General features: G+C 39.1%; 1 protein-coding gene across 1 annotated transcript in view; it reads right to left on the minus strand.

Annotated features, from left to right (window-relative positions):
• The window catches only part of USH2A (usherin), an 837,143-nt gene that overhangs the window by 595,342 nt on the left and 220,457 nt on the right, over positions 1–21,344 (minus strand). The window contains 3 exon segments of the mRNA XM_021064292.1: positions 477–746; positions 1,766–2,260; positions 10,180–10,338. Coding sequence (XP_020919951.1) covers positions 477–746; positions 1,766–2,260; positions 10,180–10,338 — 924 coding nt within the window.

Genomic DNA, 21,344 nt, shown 5'->3' on the forward strand with positions numbered 1-21,344 from the left:
GTTGGCGGATTATGTCTGAAGGTACAATTTAGTACCTAAACTATTTGTTTTGGAAAGAGAGAAACAAACAAACAAAAAGATTTGTGAAACTGGTAACAGTTCTCTCTTTCATTGAACATAAATTGTGCTGAATTTGGAGCAAGACAGAACATATGGCCAATGCACTTCAAGCCTGGAAACCAACTGCTATTTTTGACAAACAATCCCAATAGATTCTAACTATAGTCAGGGCATTTTCCTCCCTTGCAGTAATAGCACAAACATTAATTTCTTTCCTAAAAACTATGGCAAGAACCTTATGACCTTGGGTTATCTATGCAACTCATTTATGTATCGACTATTTCCTTGGCATATGTCAGTTTGTAACTCTTGCTTTTCAAACGTGCTTTAGTCCTGTTGACTTGACTTGAGGCAATACTTTCATTCAGGAGTTTCCCGACGTTTCCCGACGTAGAGTTTAAAGCACTGATCGTCACCTGATTCTCCAGTTCTCTCTGTGGTCCAGGCCGAAGACACACTCCCAGCCATATTCACAGCTAAGACTCTAAACTTGTACTGGGTATACGGCTCCAAGCCAGTGATGACTGTGGTTGTCTGAGGTGGCTCTAAAGCATTTTCATTGGCTGATTTGGCAAACTGGTGAGGGCTGAGCCAGCCGCTGCTCTGAAAGACGCGACTTTCTGCTGACCTGGTTTCTCCACTGGACCTCAGTCTTACCATGTAGAGTTCATATCTTATAATTATGCCTAGAAAAGTGACACAGTGAACAAAGATGACTGAGGTGACAAATGGACTATTTTAGCGGTGGGGAGGGGTGGGTTATTCGAAGAGTTCTGGCTTTCATTGTTCTTCTCACTCCATTACCTACCCATTTTCTTGGTAATCTAAATGATAAGTACTTACTTTAAAAAAAAAAAAAGGATAGCTCAATGTATGAGATATTACTAAAAAGCATATTCATGGAAAATGAAAACCAAGCAGAAAAGTGTACAAACACAAAATGTATGATAGATAAATTCCATATTTTTTAGGATGATTAGCCATTATTTCTAATGGAATGGCTATTCCTTTTGGGGAATTAGATTATTTTAACTTCAGTTTGTATTTTTTTAAATTGGGGTATTTTGATTTGATTATCTGCTAAACATAAGCCTTGTTGGCATAAATATTAGAATATTACAGTTCACTTCTGGCTGGTTTTATTAAGTAACTTAAAAATTCAAAGAAAAAAGGTTTTGCCATAACACATGCATGATATTAAATCACTAAAAATCTATGAATGTGTGCTGGCCTGTATAACCAAGGGTTCAATTATATGAGAACAAAAATTAGCTTAATGGAGTCAGCTAGCCTATATACATATTTTTTGTATCATTTCATATCTTTCTCTTGCTTAAAAGAAAATTTACTACTTATGGGTGCCCTAACTTGTGACACAGTCAAATATAATGCATTTCATAAGTGAGTTTCAAATTAGAAACATCATTTGTGTTATGGCAGATGTCAGTAAAGAGCAAAGATAATATTAGCCTTTTAGGGGGCAATTTAAATGAGTGGAATGTGTTATTAGATTAAAGAAATATACTTGTTCTACTAACCAGGACAAATAGTATCTCATATCCTTAGAAACTGTCTACCAATTATTATATCCTGCAGTTATAAAGTCAAAAAGAGTTGCCAGAATCGTAATGCACATTTCCAAAAAAATCTCGATTCTCATTCATCTTCTACTCAAGAACGGGGCGTCTAAGCCTTGAATTCCTACCATTTGGTTCCACTGGAGGAGCCCATTCTACATGAAGCTCTGAGGCACTGATCTTTCGCACCACCGGAGGATCCAGCCTTCGGGGAGGCGCCTGGGCTGTGGTCACCGTAAGGGGGGAGCCGTGTAAACAGCCCCCACTGGTACATGCCTGCACAGAAAAATGGTACTTGGTGAATGGAACCAGATTCCAGATGGTAGCTGTGGTTTCAGGACCTTCATAAGGAACACATGGAGAGACGCCATCTACGGAAGCACACGACAGAATATATTTCTCTATGGGACCAGAACGGTTTGAAGGCGTCGCCCAGGTCAGCGTCACCGAGTCTGAGTGCACAGGACTGATGTAACTCAAGTTCAAGCTTCCCTCTGGAGCCCCCGGTTTTGTCTTGTAGGTGACAGCTGCACTCTTTGTTGAACCGCTCACACTCCTGGTCTCCATGTGATAGGAATAAGAGGTATACGGCAACAGGCCAGCGTCTAAGAAGGACTGCATATCTGAAATTAAAAGGAAAAAAAAAGAAGAAAAGGGTTACATTTCACAGACTGGTAAGGAAACATTTCTAATTGTTTCTCTATTATATAACTACACGAACAACATCAACCCATTCTTGTTTTGAACAAGAGCATGGTTCATATTTTAAAAATGTAAAATAAAGCAAATATGGGTTGCTTTTTATGGTATAGTGGAATATAAGAAAAGTGCCTTTCGTAATGATGCATATTTAGCATCTTGTCTTGTTAAGCTCTTGTCTTGTTCCTTTACAAGACAGTCCTTCTAATAAAAGGTCTAAGAGGAAGTTCTTACAGTTCTCTAAAATAGAAATAACTATGTTTCTTATATGTAATTGGATTGTTTGTAGACACTGCCACTTAATACCCTAGACCAAGGGTTGGAAAACTACTGCCATATCTGTTACCTAGTCAACATCCTGTTGTCTCGCCAACAATCTTCCCTGAATTTCTGACCCGTGGCAACTGTGAAACTATAAACGACTGTTGCTGCTTTAAGCCATAATATTGCAGAGACAATCTGTTATCAGCAATGGAAAATCCACACAAGAGAAATCGTGGGTAAGCAGAACCTCTGGACATGAAGGATTTCAGAGAGAGAGAAAGAGAGAAGGTAGAAAAAGGAACCTAAAGAAAAAAATGTGATAGGGAGTGGACAGGATCAGATATGTGCCTGGAACTTTACATTCTCTAAGGGACAGAGCATGTACTACAGATTGTGAAACCTGCAAATGCCAGCGTGGCCATGGCCCACTCCCTCCTGGGACTCTGTGTGAACAGGCAGAGAAGAGCCCATTAAGGCGCGGGCCTGAAGATGCAGCATATTTAAATGCTCAAAAAAAATAATTAATCATCTGGAGTATGTTTTTAAAACACAGGACTTCTTGGTTTCCTGAATGATGAAGATAGTGTGTTGAGAACCAGCAAGGGTGCAAGGGGAACCTCTGTGACCAGAGCAAGGTAACCCTCCCGTCTTGGAAGGGATGAAGTTTGGATGAAGGACACGGAATACAACCTTAGGGCGCTCCCAGCAATAGCGAGAGCCTGGGAGAGGCTGAGCTAGGGCTGCACACAGGGACCTCACTGTGAAGGTGAGGATGAACTTGTGTTCACCAGCTTCTCCTGCATCACAAGAGGATGTCACGAGAATGACATGCTGATTCCCTCGCAAACGAGCCAGCCTCCTCTCAAGTGTCTGCAGAAGCAAAAGGCCAGAGGGAAACCATCTTTCTCCCAAATGCCATCATGATGGTTGGTGAAAGGGAATAACTGAAGATGGAACAAGAGCGAATCCTATAGACTGAAGGTTGTGTTCTCCCCGAATTCATACGCTAGAAACCTAAGGCCCAAGACGATGGCATTAGGAGGTGGCGCTTTAAAAAGTGATTAGGTTGCACGGGTGGCATCCATGATGGGGTTAGCACCCTTAGAAAGGAGGCTCCAGGAAAATCTCTCCTCTCCCCCTATGTGAGGACACAGCAAGGAGGTGGCAGACTGCACCACGGAAGAGAGCTGTCCTTGGAACCGTGACCTAGGTGGTTCAGCCTCCAGAACATTGAGAAAGAAAGTTGTTTATAAGGCACCCGGGCTGTGGTGTTTTATGATAGCACCTTTGATGGACTAAGGCTGTGATCATCTGAGTGAACACTGACATCCTGTTACATAAGTCACTGCCACTTCTTCGTGAAAACACACTGACTACTGCAGCAGAGGCCAAGCGAGTCACAGAACCCACAGAAGAGTCTGAACAAGGAACGCTGAATACAAAGAATGACTGATTACAAAAAGGTTTCATCCTGTGAGGGGACCAGAAACCTATGAAACACACAGGAAGAAAACAGACAACCATCATAACCTGCAATGTTAAGGCAGAGCACCTGGGGAAGGAACAGGACCGGGAGAGTCTCCTGGGATGAGGCCAGGCTTTGTTGGAGAGGGTGCACCTGTGTCCCACTTGATGGTGAAGTTTGCTGAGGTTCCATGAAGGCATAACTCCCTTGGCATCTGTCCTCCAGCATCGGAGGTGCTCTACCGTAGAACTTGCTAGGACAAGCTCACTGGCAGAGGGCCAAGGAAAGCCGCCTGGGATGAGGGCTGTACCGCAGAACTCACTGGACAGCCACCACCGGCAGTGCCGGGTCCTGGGGGAAAACTGTCCAAGGATGACGCAGCGCATGTGTCTGAACATCACTTGTTCTGGGTCTCCTGGGAGGGGTGCACACCGGAACCAGGAAGAGAAAGCTCTGCCTCCTGCAGAGTCCCTCCGGCACAGAGTTCAATGTCCTACCAGTGAGTAAGGGAGAAATGTTCACAGGCTCCGGCTGCATCACCACAAAGCACACAACAAAGACACAGTCTGGAACCAAGAGGCAAAAAATTTATGACCTGAAGATATATACGTTAAAAAATCTTGGTTTTTAGCCAAGGTCTTATGAAACATTTCCTTGGGAAGCATATAAAATGACTGATGTGTTATTTATAATAAGAAATGTTTAAGTAAATTAAATCAGAGGGTTTGTTTTTTTCTTTTTACAGCTGCACCTGTGGCATATGGAAATTTCTGGGCTAGGGGTTGAATCATAGCTGAAGCTGCCAACCTATACCACAGCCACAGCAATGCCAGACCTAAGCTGCATCTGGGACCTATGCCACAGCCCGTGGCAATGCAGGATTCTTAACTCACTGAGCAGGCCAGGGATTGAACCTGCATCTTCTTGGATATTATGTTGGGTTCTTAACCTGCTGAGCCACAATGAGAACGCCTAGAATTTCTTAATGAGTTACGTTACTTGAATATTACATTCACAGGATTCTAATATTATAGAGTGACTTCAAACAAGAGTGATGAAGACCATGGAGCCACAGGAGAAAAAATACAGAATGTAATGGTACGTGCACTTGATTATTATGAAAAATAAACTGGAGGACACACCATGCAAGAAATTTTCCGTAATGAGGAGTTCCCGTCGTGGCGCAGTGGTTAACGAATCTGACTAGGAACCATGAGGTTGCGGGTTCGGTCCCTGCCCTTGCTCAGTGGGTTAACGATCCGGCGTTGCCGTGAGCTGTGGTGTAGGCTGCAGACACAGCTCGGATCCCGAGTTGCTGTGGCTCTGGCGTAGGCCGGTGGCTACAGCTCCGATTCAACCCCTAGCCTGGGAACCTCCATATGCCGCAGGAGCGGCCCAAGAAATAGCAACAACAACAACAAAAAGACAAAAAAAAGAAAAAAAGAAAAGAAATTTTCCGTAATGAACTTAGTTTTGGCTCTGGAAAGTTGAAATTGTGATGGTTACATTGTTTTCTTTTAAATTTGCTTTATTGGATATACCACTTTTATAATTAAAAGGTATACGCACTAAAATCAGAATCACGTTAGACAAGTTGTTGCACAAGAACGTCATGAAATTCCTCCGTAGACATGCAGGGGGTCACTCTCTGGCTGGTGTGCCTTTCTCCCAAGGTTACCACCCACTGGAGCCACAGCGAAATGAGCAAGTTTCCTCAACTAACCTTACTGTGTCACACACCTTCAAGTCTTGTCACATATAATTTCTTCCAAGAGAATTACTCTTCCTCTACAGCAGTACCTGGCTCATTCAGCTTACTGACGTCGCCACCTGCTTATCGTGAAACTTCTGATGGTTCTCTATTGCTCTCTCTGCCCCCAGAGGCACGGCTGCGTTGTCCCCCTCCTTCGCTTACAGGATACTGAGAAATACTCCTTAGGGTATTTCTTAATACGGAGTATTTCTTAATGCACCAAGTCCATTCTGGCATAGCACTTAATACATTACACTGAATTTTGGTTTATTTATCTGACTCCCTTTTCAATAATGAGAACTGTTCCTTCCATTCTCGTATTTCTAGTGGCTGGTACAGGTCCTGGTATGCAGCAAGAAGTGAACAAAGTGTTAATGAATGAATGATTCTTCATATTTATCTGATTTTTCCCCAGGAAATAATATTAAGAGCCTTATAATAACCACTGATTTTCATCTTCTCTTCTGTTTTCATTCTTATCCCCTCCTTAAGTTTTCGTTTGTGTATCGCTCTCAGAGGTAACTGAACTATCTCACCATTTGTTACACCGATCCTTTGATGTAGTCTGGAAGAACAAACGACAATGGCATGAGAGGTAGAAACAAAATCCCAGAGTTCACGAAGACATTTTATTGTCTAAAACGCTCAACTTCAACTATGTTCCTGTCCCTAGATGATGGAAGCACTAGTCACATGCAGAAATAACCATCCTCTAGTTTGCCGTGGAAGCAAAATTCCCTGGAGGAACATTTACGGACCGTCTCCCCACACATGGCACACCAGAGGAGGAATGATTTAACTGCCTGGGAATCTGGAGGGAAAAAAAGCAAAGCATGCTCAGATCAGCCCACGGGTTTGTTTTTATTTTCTAATCTGTCTTCCTGCAAAACCGAAGGAATAGTCTCCAAAATGGCTTCTATTAGTAATGAAAAAACATTTTTATTTTTAATTTCCATCTGCCTGATTCTTATTTGTAGTGCCCCTTCAGTTTATCAAACTCAAGTAGAAAAAAAATAATATGATTTCCTGACCATGCCCTAAAACTTCAATACTATCAAAAGTATGCTATTTCCTGTGGTAGCAATTCTCTTCACACCTATGAAACATAAAATACCAGTGGGGAACCATGACTGAGAATCAGGGAAGATAATAGTAGGTGCTGATTATATAGAATTCCCAGAATACTAACTTTAACCTCTACACCTTTCTCTTCTACTCGTAAAAACCTAACGAGGATGCAAAACAAGTGAAAATTTACTGAGGTAAACCATTGAATATACCTTAACTTCCCTTTAAAAAATTCTTCATCACCTTTAAAATTATGTAACCATTATTAGCAGCTATACTAAGAACAAATAATCTGCAAACTCTAAAGACGAGAATACCAGTGTGTCATGATCCTAGTTTAGAAACTACAGTTCCGGAGAATCTTACAGTGCATCGGGCTAGCTAGGAAAAGTTTTATACTAACAAGGAAATCTATAATGGTCTCAAGCAAATGGTCAAACTTGCTTGGAAGACAACACTATTAATTTTCTTTGAAAAGTTCAATGATTCTCCACCTATAATTCCAAATGCCTTTATTTAACCCAAAGATTTGTGTGCATCCGACTGAAAATAAGTGCTGTTTCCTCTTCATATCACACTTGCTATCCACACACTGGAAACAGAGTAATAAACATGAGGGTATTATTAGAATGATACAAACTTCTGACAGCATTACCCAATTGTTCTTACCGTTCAAATGCCATCATGCAGATAATTTTCACATGATTAATTATAGTGATTGTCAAGAAATGCCAGAAGCAGCATTTCTTTAATGAAAAATAAGGTTTTAAGCAATAATACCTTGCTTAATGGGATTATATAAATGTCTGATTAGGGGATGAGCACACATTTATTATGTAAGAAACTGTTATTTGCGGTCTATGTCAGGGCAATCCTAAAAAAGAGGCAGAGTGTTGTATTCGCATTAGCGTTCTATAAAACAGATCACACTATGCTCCTTTGAAAACACGCCTCTGGATTAAAGGGTGCAACTGAAGTTTAATTTTACTGTCGAATCCACCTCTGTGGAAGAGGATGGCCCTAATTCACAACTCCAGAAATAATTCAACCAGCAGTACTGTCATCTTCAAAATCACTTTCAACATTTTTATAACGCTCTCTTCTCCTATCACAAAAGTTTAAGTTTCAGGACACCTGGATCATGCTGACATTTGGAAGAAAATAAACATTCTAGTAGCAGGTTTTCAGGATGCTTTGCCAACATGGCAGATGTAGACAGATGTTCGTTTCTCTTTGAAATCTGCATCATGAAGTTCAGAGTTTCCATTAATTTCAAAGTAGACTGGGAGTACTGAAGAGACATGCAGAGTTAACACAAAGTGTTGGCCATAATAATGTGAGTCATACAGAACTAGGTGCAAAATGTAACCTACTGTAATATATACAAAGTAAAACTGTATGCTATGCAAAAGTTGTAAAGCTAATCAATATGTCAAAACAAGGCATCTTCCTAGTCATTGTGAAAAAGATTTTGGAACTTCAATGTTTCTACATAGCTTTATACATTTTCCTAATTAAGCACATTAAACTAGAGTTTGGAAAACTAGGTCTTAAACAAAGAGAACAAAATGGAAACCTGAATTGGAGTCAATGTTCCACTGTTTATTAAACCAGTTTCTTAAACTAGCTTGTAGCTAAACATGGCAAACAAAGCAAACATCAGGGAAGGCAGAGCAGAAGAATATAAAAATTTCTAAGTCTTCATGTTGTCTTTATGGAAAAAGTATATAAAATATTTTAGTAAAAATTTTTTAAGACAATGGGTCTCAATCGTGTGACTTCTACGAGCTACTTTAAAATCTTCAGGAGTTCCCATAGTGGCTCAGCAGCAACAAACCCGACTAGTATCCATGAGGATGCCAGTCCAATCCCTGGTCTTGCTCAGTAGGTTACGTATTCAGCATTGCCGTGAGCTGTGGTGCAGGTGGCAGACATGGCTCAGATCCTGCTGTGGCTGTGGTGTAGGCTGGTTGTTGCAGCTCCAATTTGACCCCTACCCTGGGAAATTCTATATGCCACAGTTGTGGCCCTAAAACACACACAAAAAAATAATAATAATAATAATAAATAAAATAGTAAAATCTTCATAAAAGTTTCAGGAGCAAAGATAGTCCATGGTTTGTTCACAGCCTTCCTCTCTCAATTTAATGTCATGTTGTTGGGTTCTACCTCTGCGGAGATGACATGGTAGGCATAAAATTCCACTATTTGTTTGAATGTTAGTACTCTAATTTATCTTTTGGAATAGTCTGTTTTTCCACCTGAGAATTTAAAGCTTGAACCCCCTATGATAGAAATATTTGATAAATTTTTCATAATCCTTATATCCAGAGAAAATTAGAGACCAGAAGTCATAGATTCCTTTCTTTTTTTTTTTTTTTTTTTTTTTTTTTTGGTCCTTTTAGGTCTCCACTTGCAGCATATGGAAGTCCTTAGGCTAGGGGTTAAATCAGAGCTATAGAAGCTGGCCTACACCACAGCCACAACAACACAGGATCTGAGCTGTGTCTGCAACCTACACCACAACTCATGGCAACGCCGGATCGTTAACCCACTAAGCAAGGACAGGGATTGAACCTGCTTCCTCATGGACACTAGTCGGGTTCATTATTACCAAGCTATGACGGGAACACCTATTTTTAATATCTTTTCATTACCTTACACAATATTTCATCAATGTTTTCCATTCATTGATAAGATAGCATTTTATTGGTGACCATATTCTACAACGTACTTTATAATGTATCAGGTTCTATAGTGCCATGTGCCACAATTAATTGAAAGTTTTCTGAATGTCTGAATTTTTCCAATATGTTGCCATTACAAATAGTGTGGGTTTGGACATACTTTGTGATTTGGTGTTCATTTATGACTATTCATTTGAGATAAATTTTCTAAAGTAGGTTTGCTGAGCCAAATGGTTTGCAAAAGGGCAAGGTTTCTCATACATTTTAACACGTTATTCCACATGAAAAGTCATACCAATGAACCCACACAGATAGCCCAGCAGTTTGCATTAGTTCTAGCTTCTCCATATCCTCTTTAATGCTGGAAAGGGTCATTTTTTTTCATCTTTGGGGATTTGATAAGCATTCATGGCTTATCAAATAATAAGCATTTCATTTTCACTGCATTTCTTTGATTACTAGTGAGATCTGTAATTCTCTCTCTGCTTGAAACACTCCATGCTAGACAGAAGAAACCACAAGATTTCTCCTCAATGTCAAAGACATTAACTAATTTATCAATTCTTAGAATATTGTATCTTTCCATCACAAAACCTTTAAACTCACTGTATGGGTATTGATCTTCAGTTGTGTAGATTTCAAGACCATCCCTGAATAAACTGTAAGTAAGCTGGTGGGCATTTGGAGAATCAGGTGGACTCCACGAAAGATTGATAGCAGAAGAACTTTGAACTTGTCCTCTGGGTGGAGGTTGCTGGGATGGAGCTAAATTACAATGGAGAGAGCATTTATTAGCAAAGGCAATCAATAAAGACACAAGTAAACTGAAGCAAGACATCCAGCAAAGAGGTCTTTCTGATTTAGGATTACTTTATCAAGAAGACATGCGGTTTACCAAGACATTAATAAACAAAGGGTATACATCATGAGTTCTCTAAAACAAAGCTTTTTATCTATAAACATAAAACAAATTTGTAGGTCAATGTAGCTGACATAAATAGGGTTGAGGAATGAAACCACAAAAGTTTACATTAAGCATTTCTTGAAGTACAGATGACTTAACGATGCTATATTCATTTCAGGTGGATAACAATGATTTGATACTTATACCGAGTATGTTCCATACAGAGTTATTACAACATTAGTAACTATATCCCCTGTGCTATATGCACGTATGTAACATCCCTGTAACTTATTTACTTTGTAACTGGAAATTTATATTTCTTAGTCCTGTTCATCTATCTGTTTCACCCATATTCCCACGTCCCGCCCATCTTGCAACCACTAGTGTATTCTTTGTGTCTGTGAGTTTGTTTCTATTTTGTTGTCTTTGTTCATTGTTTTGTTTTTGTTTCTTTTTGTTTGTTTGTTTTTAGACTCCACATATAAATGAAAATATAAAGTATCTTTCTCTCTACTTGTTTGTCTTTTTTTTCTGAGAAAATACTCAAGGATGCATAACATTTATTTTCTACTTAAAGATGATATACATAAATTCTGTTGAGACTTGAAATTTAAGTAGTATAATTTTTGAATTTTTAAAAGGAAGTTTTCCATTCCATTAAACACAATGCCTCATCTTGCTTCACAGAGCACAGTGTAAAAGAAAGAATTAATAGCTGGTGATACAAATAGCTATGAATGCTACGGATGTTAAATAGTCTAAATATTAGCAAGAAGCAATTTAAATGTACTAAATTAACACACAAGCAGCTGTTAGAGATGCTATGATTGCTTATAACACCTGTTAAAAATGCTTGCGATTGTGACAGAAAACAAACTCATGGTTGCCAAAGGGGAAAGCGGGGGTGGGGTGGGGTGGGGGGAAGAAGGATAAATTAGGAGTTTGGAATTAACAGGTACACACTACTATGCAAAACACAGATAAACAACAAGGACCTGTTGTACAACGCAGGGAACTGTATTCAGTATCGTGTAATAATCTATAACAGAAAAAATCGGATTTGTATAACTAAATCACTTTGTTATACAACTGAAAATAACACAAAATTGTAAATAAAGTACACGTCAGCTAAAAAATGTTGATTGTTAGAGATAATACGATTTCTTCCAACAGGCACATAAGAACAGTCATCTCAGTATTTTTGTGATTTTCCATTTCTTTTTTCTTTTTTTTTTTTTTTTTTGTCCTTTTAGGGCTGCACCCACAGCATATGGAAGTTCCCAGGCTAGGGGTCTAATCAGAACTGCTGCTATCGGCCTATGCCAGAGCCACAGCAACTTGGGACCTGAGCCGCATCTGCGATCTACACCACAGCTCTCAGCAACACCAGATCCTTAACCCACTGAGCGGGGCCAGGGATCGAACCCTCAACTTCATGGTTCCTAGTTGGATTCGTTTCTGCTGCACCACAATGGGAACTCCGTGATTTTCCATTTCATATGTATATACATGTATACACACATACATACACAGACACACTATAAATACATTATTTCTTATTACTACATATTTTTCTTAGTCTCCCTATTTTGGAGAGTAAGTCTACATCCTCCCCTCAGAATATGCAAAAGAGAAAAAAAGGACAATCAACCATCAGTTTATTTACCCCTTTCTGGTTTAAAAAAATGCATAATCCTCCATCCATTCAGAGAAACATGATCTAATCAGGCCTTCTCATTAAATAAGATGTCAAAGGCACAGGTATTTTTTAAAACAATAATCTTTCTATTGAAAGCAATTCTTAAAGCATGAATCAATCAAATAATCATCAATAGGTTTTATATGAAATATCTATAGACACTAGATGATAGTGTTTCAAAAGAGAGCACACGCAAGTGATTTAATAAAGAGCTTAATGAAGAAACTATTTTCCCAGGTTTGATGATTCACTGGAAATTCACTCACTCACCATAGAGTCCTACTCACAGCGAAAGAATGCAGAGTACAGTCAACTAAGGGTGAAGCCTGGGGGAAACCAAGCTCAAGCTTCCAGTCATGTAGGACGTGACTAATTCCTCCAGCAACACATGAAAACACATGTGCAATGTTACCAAGCAGGGACGTTCACTAGAAACGCAGTGCCCAGGGCTTATACAGGGGACTATTCATACAGGCAGCCTCTGTCTGGCACATATCAGCGTTTCAGATTCCCAGGAGGAAAGCAGGTATAAGTACAATCTATGTAAATTATACAAAATTTAAGGGAGAGAGAGTCATTCCTAAAAATGCTGAAGTTGGCGGAAAACCATCACAAAATCCAGGTTCCAAGAAGTTTTTGCCAAAGGCCAACTTTGGAAGCAGCTTTTTCTGAAGATAAGCATTAGGGAGAGAATCAAGATGGCAGAGCAGAGAGCCATGGAACCACCAGCTCCCACAAACACATCAAAAATACGTCTACAGGAGTTCCCGTGGTGGCTCAGCAGTAATGAACCCAACTACTATCCATGAGGATGCAGGTTCAATCCCTGGCCCCGCTCAGCGGGTTAAGGATCCAGTGTTGCCGGGAGCTGTGGAGTGGGTCACAGAAAAGGCTTGGATCCCACGTTGCTGTGGCTGTGGTGCAGGCCGTCAGATGCAGCTCTGATTTGTCCCCTAGCCTAGGAAATTCCATCTGCTGTGGGTGCAGCCCTAACAAGACACACACACACACACACACACAATCTAAATATGGGATCATTGTCACAGCAAACCTACTTAACGCTACAGAAGACCTCAAAGACCTGATAAGACAAGAAAGATCTCCATGTAACCAGGTAGGACAAAAGAAAACAAAAGGAAGCAGAACAGGATGCATACCCAAGAAGGGTGCTGTCAATGAGGAAAGGTTCCTGCTCCCTGGGAAGTCCCCTCACCCGTGGGGAGATCAGCTGAGACAGAAAGGAAACTTCAGAGGCTAGGCGGAGAGGGCGACGGCAGAAGAGAGACAGAGGTTCTGTAACAGTTCAGTGCCACCTGCCTGCATGGTCCAGCATGTGTATTTCCTGCTGTGGGGGTCGGGGAGGGCTGGGGGTTGAAACTCAGAGTTCAGATCCAGGAGAAGGACTGGGGTGGCTGCATGAGCACAGCCTGAAGGGGCTGGAGTGTGCTATGGCTTAAGCTGAGGGTGTATGTGGAGGAAGCCCTGGCAGGCCATTCTTAAGTGGCAACTGAAGGGAGGGGTAGGACCTGCCATGGCAGCCCCTCTCTCCCTGAGTGCTCCCGGGCACCACCGCCATGGGGCGTGGAAGCAAATATACTGGGTGCCACCTCAGGGGCCTCAGATACCAGTGGGTTGCCCACTTGCAGAGGCAGGGCTGAAATCAGAGCAGAGCCCCAGGGGCCATGTGACATAGGAAGCAGGGCTGAAATCTCTCCCTGTGGCTGGGTGAGCTGTGAGTTTACTACCACTACTGCAGGCTTTGTAAACTCAGTGTCTGGGAGACATCTGAGCAGACAGAGGGTGTTCCTACAGCTGGGACAGGGTCCGGCCTTAGCAGCTGTGGGCTCTGTGGGCCCGCTCATAGGGACTGGGCCAGGACAGGGTCTGGGCTGCCCCCATAGCTCCCATGGCTGGTCCAGGTGCATGGCTACTGCAGTCCTAGGACTTGGCTTCAGTGAATCTGTGCCAGGGGTGGCTCTGTGAAAACAATGCCTGAGGAACTCCAGGGCCAGCCGACCGCCAATATTCCCAGGGTAGAGGGGGCCCAGGGCAGTGCCAACACCAGTGAACGTTCTGAGCCCACACAGTGGGGGACTGGTGACACAGCATGGTGTGTTCCCTCCTGGACAACCCTCAGTGGCTCGTCTTTCTCCAGTGGGAGCATCCCAGCCCCACCAACCTCACACCACAGCTCAGAAAACCAGCTCAGAAACAGATCTGGGTGCTTCTCCTCCAACAACGACAGAGCAGACCCTGCCTCTGACCAGGCAGTGACAACCGCAGAGCAAAAAGGAGACCCTGCTCAATACCCAGGGAAGGCTCCGGTCACCACACCACCAGTCACGCCCCGCTCAAGGTGATAACGGCCAATGCACATGGAGGAAAGGGGCGGCTGTCATCCATACTAAAAACAATCCTCATTTCAAAAATATTAAACCCATGCAGGTTACAAAGGGGCACTCCCACATAAACATAGCCCTCCAAGACCCCAGTAGACAACTGTTTCTCCTAAGCTCTCCGAATAAGAGAAATAAAAGCAAAATGGAGAAGTAGAGAAACCACTCCCAGTTAAAAGATGAAGAGAATTCCCCTGAAAGAAGAAACAATGAGACAGACCTTTGTCTGACGGACACCAAGTTCGAAAAGGAGATAATGAAAATATTCAAGAAATTAAGAAAGGCTATTGACAGGAATGCAGATTTACTGTAACAGATAACTAGAAACTATGAAGAGGAGCCAAGAAAAAGGAGAAAACTCATTTGCCCAGATGAAAGCTGAGTGAAAGGCAATGAATAGCAGATTGAATAATGAAGAAGAAAGAATAAGTGATCTGGAAGATAGAATAATGGAAATCACTCAATCAGAACAGCAGAGAAAAAGCCAAATGAAAAAAAAAAAATGAAAGCAATATAAGAAACCTATGGGATAATATAAATCACGTCAATCTACACACAATACGAATTCCAGAAGAAGAAAGAGAAAAGGGGATAGAAAAAGTATTTGAAGAAATTATGGTTGAAAGGTCCCTTTTCATAGTTGAATCCACCTTTCAGTTGGGAGGTATGAAGTAGTGACAGGAAGTTATCCTACACACCAGGCAAAGACCTTCAGCTAAAAGCTATTACTAATCATCAGAATTCAAGAGTGATATACTCCATTTTAAAGACATGATATAATTCAATAATAACATTGTAAGAAAGTATTTCAAGAGCACTGAATTTGAAATTTATAAACCTCCATATATTATGCATAGGCTTCCAAAAGACAATGTCTCTAAACATATGGTAGATAATAACAGTGCTGTATTTTTAAAGAAAGATATTAAAACAAGATAACATCCTCACTCTTCTCCTTTTTTATCTTTTTAAGGGAATTTTCATTATTAGGTTAACATTCTAACTGTCTATATGCCTATTTAGATGCAGAATGAGAATAATAATAATTTCAAAATGACATATGACAAGGTAATTATTTCCAAAGAGCACCTCATTATATGTTTTAATTCAAAGATCTACCATATTTTGAGGTGGTCACTGAGGCTGGTTGCATGTTGCCAGTACATTTGATCTTTCAGTGAATTTTAATTTAAGGCTGTACATCCTGTTATTCTGGGTGGAACCTCAAAGATTCATAACTGCTTCATCTATAGCACTCGCAAAAGAGCCTTGTAATCTATGGCAATTTAATATTTTTCAGTGAATAATAGTGATCACAACTAAAACCCTGCATGCTATCAGGAACACAACAGATTTCAGAGTTAGAGCAATCAAAACTGATCTTCAGAGTATTTTCTGAGACAGCAAAACTTTTGGGATCACTGAAAAAGAGATAGATGTTTCAGTCCCATGTCAAGAGTTATCAGAAGTGATGTGCATTACATGAAAATTTCCTTGGCAACAAACGCAAAAATCAAACACATGTATATACACGTGGGCTCTTTCAAACATTTAAAGTTGATTATTCTTTGCCATCTCTAACCACAATCTTGTCTGACTGTACAAATTAACAGTGCTTGTTTGACACTTAAATGAGAATTTCCAAAGGTCTGAAGGTTTAGATAGTCCAATACTACTCTAAGAATAAATATTTCGAAATCCTGGGCATAACTCAAACCCACTTTATGTGCTGAAAGTAGGAGTCTGAGAAAATAGGCATATATGTGTTAATCAAAATTGCCAAGAAACAGGAGTTCCCACTGCGGCACCACAGAAATGAATCCAACTATTATTATCCATGGGGATGCAGGTTCGATCCCTAGCCTTGCTCAGTGGGTTGGAGATCTGGCATTGCCAGGAGCTGTGGTGTAGGTCACAGATGTGGCTCATATCATGCATTGCTTTGGCTATAGCTGGTAGCTGTAGCTCTGATTCAACCCCTAGCCACGGGGTATGGCCCTAAAAGCTAAAAAGAAAAAAGAAATTGCCAAGAATGGTATTTGTATATAGACTCTCTTTTATTGAAGGAAAGTATAATATTGTGACCACATCCATCAGTTTAGGACTACATCTCAGCTTGGGAATTTTGGTAATTGTATGGTTGCCACCAAATGTCAATTGGATGCTCTGAACGTTTCCTCATATATAGTAAGAAAATGATAATGTCTACCTCTTTAAAAAAAAAGAGGTAGCAACTATTATAAATATTTTCTAAAAATTAAAGACAAATATGATAATGATGTTTCAATAAAAGGGGGATTTCAAGAGAAATAGAATGTATTAAAACATCAAAACCAGAGTTGAACAATATAATAACTAAAATGAAACTTCTCTAGAGATGACCCAACGGCAGATTTGAAATGAAAGAAGAATCAGCAAACTGATATAAAGCAATAGATAGAACTTAAAGATATAGCAATATGATTTATCCAATCCAAATAACAGAGGAAAAAAAAAATTGAACAAGAGTGAAAAAAGCCTCAGAGTCCTGTGATAAAACGTCAGATGTACCATGTGCCAACACATGGGCAATGGGGACTATGAAAGGAGAGAAAAGACAGATAAATGAGGAAAAAGATATGAAGAAATACTGTCTCATACTGTCCAAATTCAATGAAAATACTTATCAACAGTTCCAAAAAGCATAATGCAAGTAGGGTGCACACAAAGCAATCCAGACCTAGACATAGTACAATTAACCTGGTGAAAGACACAGACATCATCTTGAAAGTAGTAAGAGAAAAACAACGCATACATAGTTGAAGGTAAATACAATTAAAGGCTTACAAAAGCAATGGAGACCAAAAGTAGTAGAACGATAAATTTAGACTTATTTAAAGCCCTAAAAGAAAAAAAAAAAAGTTGGTATCAAGAATTCTTCATATAGGAAAAAATACCCATCAAATGCACAAGTAAAATAAAGGTTTTCTCAAATAATTAAAAAAAAAATGAAGAGAATTCACTGTTAACAGTTTAGCCCCATTAAAACTTGAAAAATTGATAACAGACCAGAAATACTAAAGTAATACATCAGGCTAAGGGAAATGATACAGAGAGTAAACGGAATAATGAGGGTATGACAAATACCAGAAATCATAAATACGTAGGTAAATATTAAAGACAGTGTGTGTGTGTGTTCTCTATTCATATCCTGTTTTCTTCCCTCAAATGATTTTAAGCATATTATTTAAAAGAATAATTACACTAGTGTAATATACATGCATATACACAAGCGCACATAAACAATACAAAAATAAGGAAAGAAAAAGACCTATACCAGAGCATAGTTGTTATATTTACTAGAACTAGGTCTATATAAATCTGAAATAATCTGTGGCAGAGAAAGATGTACACTCTAATTCTTAGAACAATTGCTAATAAAACTGTGCTAAAATGTAGGTTAAAAGTTAACAACAGAGTAGGAGTTCCCGTCGTGGTGCAGTAGTTAACGAATCCGACTAGGAACCATGAGGTTGCGGGTTCGATCCCTGCCCTTGCTCAGTGGGTTAATGATCCGGCATTGCCGTGAGCAGATGCGGCTCAGATCCCGCGTTGTTGTGGCTCTGGCATAGGCCAGTGGCTACAGCTCCCATTCAACCCCTAGCCTGGGAACCTCCATATGCCGTGGGAGCGACCCAAGAAATGGCAAAAAAAAAAAAAGACAAAAAAAAAAAGTTAGAGTATGGAAAACCAATTTTCAATAAGAGCACTAATTATGAAAGGAAAGAATATTCTTTTAAACAAATGATGGTTGGACAACTAGATAGCCACATTTAAAAGAATGAAACTGGAGCCTAAATCACACCATATATAGAAATTAATTCAAAATAGATCAAAGACCTAAGTGGAAGAGCCAAAATATAAAACTCTTAGCAGCAAAAATAAGTGTAAATTTTTGTAATCTTGGATTTGGCAGTGGTTTCATAGATATGAATGCATGAGCAATAAAATAAAAAAAAAGATAAATTAGACTTTCTCAAAATTAAAAACTACTATGCTTCAAATGACACTATCAAAAAAAGTTTAAAGACAATGCATAGAATGGGAGAAAACATTTGCAAATTGTATAGCTGATAAAGGACTTGTACTTATAACATATAAAAAACAATTACAACTGAGTAATAAAGAAAAATACCCCCCCCAACAAAAGGTAAAACTAAATCAATATGTCTCCAAAGAAGATAAAACAGCCAATAAGCGCATGAAAAAATGCTTGACATCCTTAGTCATCTGCAAAATATACATCAAAACCACAGTGATATAACACTTTGCACTACTATAACGGCTATAATTTAAAAGATAATTAGTGTTCTTGAAGATGTGGAGAAACTGGAAATTTTATACATACTGGTGAGAATGAGAATAGCACAGATACTTAGGAAAACAGTCTGGCTCTTCTCAAAAGTATAAACATAGAGATACCATGTGGGCCACATTTCCACTCCTAGGTGTATCAGTCATTACTTTAAGTGTGAATGGCCAAAACTCAACAATTATGGGACAGAGATTTATGAAATGGATAGAACAAGATCCATCAACATGTGATCTACAAGAAACTCAATTAAAATGTAAAGAAACAGATATGTAAGAATAAAGGGATGGGGAAAATATGCTAACAAATCAAAAGAAAGCTGGAATAGCTTCTTTTTTATTTCAGACCTTAAAATAGGGGAAAAGAAGAACATTATATAATGAAAAGAACGGTCAATGTTCAAGAATAGAATGCACCTAAAAACAGATTGTCAAAATATTTAAGACAAAAATCAATAAAATGGCAATGAAAAATAGATAAATCCTATTGCAATTAGAGAATTCTACATCACCCTTTCAGTAACTGAGAGATTTATTAGCACTCAGAAAATGAATATGGATATAGCTGACCTGAAAAACATTGAACCAGACTGATCTAATTGACTTTTATGGACTACTCCTCCTAATACACATTCTTCTCAAGTTCAGATGAAGCATTCAAGATGGACCACATTGTGGGCCATAAAACCTATCTTAAAAATGTGGAAGTATATAAATAATTGAAAGTATATTCTCATGCTACAAAAGAACTAAACTGGAAATCAATAACAGAAAAACAAGTTGAAAATCCATATTTGGAGATTAAACGACATATTTCTTTAAGCCGATAGGTTAGGGGTTCCTGGAGAAAGAGAACCAGGAATGGCTTTCGTGACATAAGAGAATCCATTTTGGCCTAAGCCATGTCATGGTTTAGGCCTGCTCACAAATTTTCCCTTGAACAGGTCTCAGTAATTGAAGATCTTAAGGGAGGGAATGCACAAACAAGGGAGGGGCAGTCAAGAAAATAGTGCAGCCTTGGGGCTGGGTCCTGGTTGTCAAGGAATATAGGTAACAATACTTCTACAGTACATCTTCTTTGTGCAGGAACTAGGGTCCCACCCAGGTGGAGGATGGAATTGTGATGCTGACCCTCCCAACTTCAATCAACTAAAGTTTCAACTATGTAGACTTTTGCCCCAATTCCACCAGAAGCTCTTACGGCTTTCCTTAAAAAAATTTTATAGTGGTCATATACACATAACATAAAATTTGCCAAATTAATCGTTTTAAAATGCACAGTTCAGTGATATTAAATACTTTCATAATGTTGTATACCAACAAATTGAATAAAACATCAATAAAATGGGCAAACTCCTAGAAAGACAAAACTTACCAAGACTAAATCACAAAGAAATAAAGCATCTGAGTAGGCTTATACTAGTGAGGAGACCGAATAAGTAATTAAAAGTCTCACAACAAAGAAAAGCCCTGGACTTAATGGATTAATTGGTGAATTTGCTAATAGAATTTCTTTTCAAATTTTTCCAAAAATTTGAAGAGAGGTGAACATTTTCTAACTCATTTTATGAGGCTGATACTAAAGCCAGATAAAGACATTACAAGAGAAGAAAACTATAGAAAAATGTCCCTGAACTAATGGAAATATCTTCAACAAAGTACTAGCAACTCAAAATCAGTGACATATTGAAATGATTATGTACCATGACCAGGTGGGGCTTATTCCTGGAATGCAAAGATGTTTCAACAGACATTAAGTTGATCAAAGCAATATACTACACTAAAAGAACGAAGGAAAGTTAAAACATGATCATCTAACAGAGAAAAAGTTTTGATAAAAAAATACCTTTTCAAAAAATAAAAAATAAAAGAACTGGAATAGCAGGAAACTACCTCAAAATAATAAAATCCATGTATGAAAAACCTACAGAAAACATCACACTCAATGGTTAAAGACTGAAAGCTTTTTCTCTAAGATCAGAAACCAGGCAAGGATTCCTGCTGTCACAATTTCAATTCCATATGGTATTTGAAGTTCTAGCCAAAGCAATTAGGCATGAAAGAGGAATAAAAGGCTTCCAAATTAACAAGGAAAAAGTAAAATTATACTTGTTCACATATGATATGATCTTTTATACAGAAAACTCTAAAGACACACACATACAAAACATTTGCAATTAATCAATGAATTCTACAATGTAGTAGGGTACAAAGTCAACAAACGAAGATCAACTGTATTTCAGTACAATAAAAATGAATGATCTGGAAAGGACATTACGAAAACAATTATTTACAGTACATCAAAAAGAATAATTTAGGAATTAAATTAACCAAGGAGGCAAAAGGTTTGTAAACTGAAAACTATAAAACTTGGTTGAAAGAAATTAAAGATGACATAAATAAATAGAAACACATCCCATAT

Source organism: Sus scrofa, chromosome 10 (genome assembly GCF_000003025.6).
Source record: "Sus scrofa isolate TJ Tabasco breed Duroc chromosome 10, Sscrofa11.1, whole genome shotgun sequence".
Taxonomy (NCBI): Eukaryota; Metazoa; Chordata; class Mammalia; order Artiodactyla; family Suidae; genus Sus; species Sus scrofa.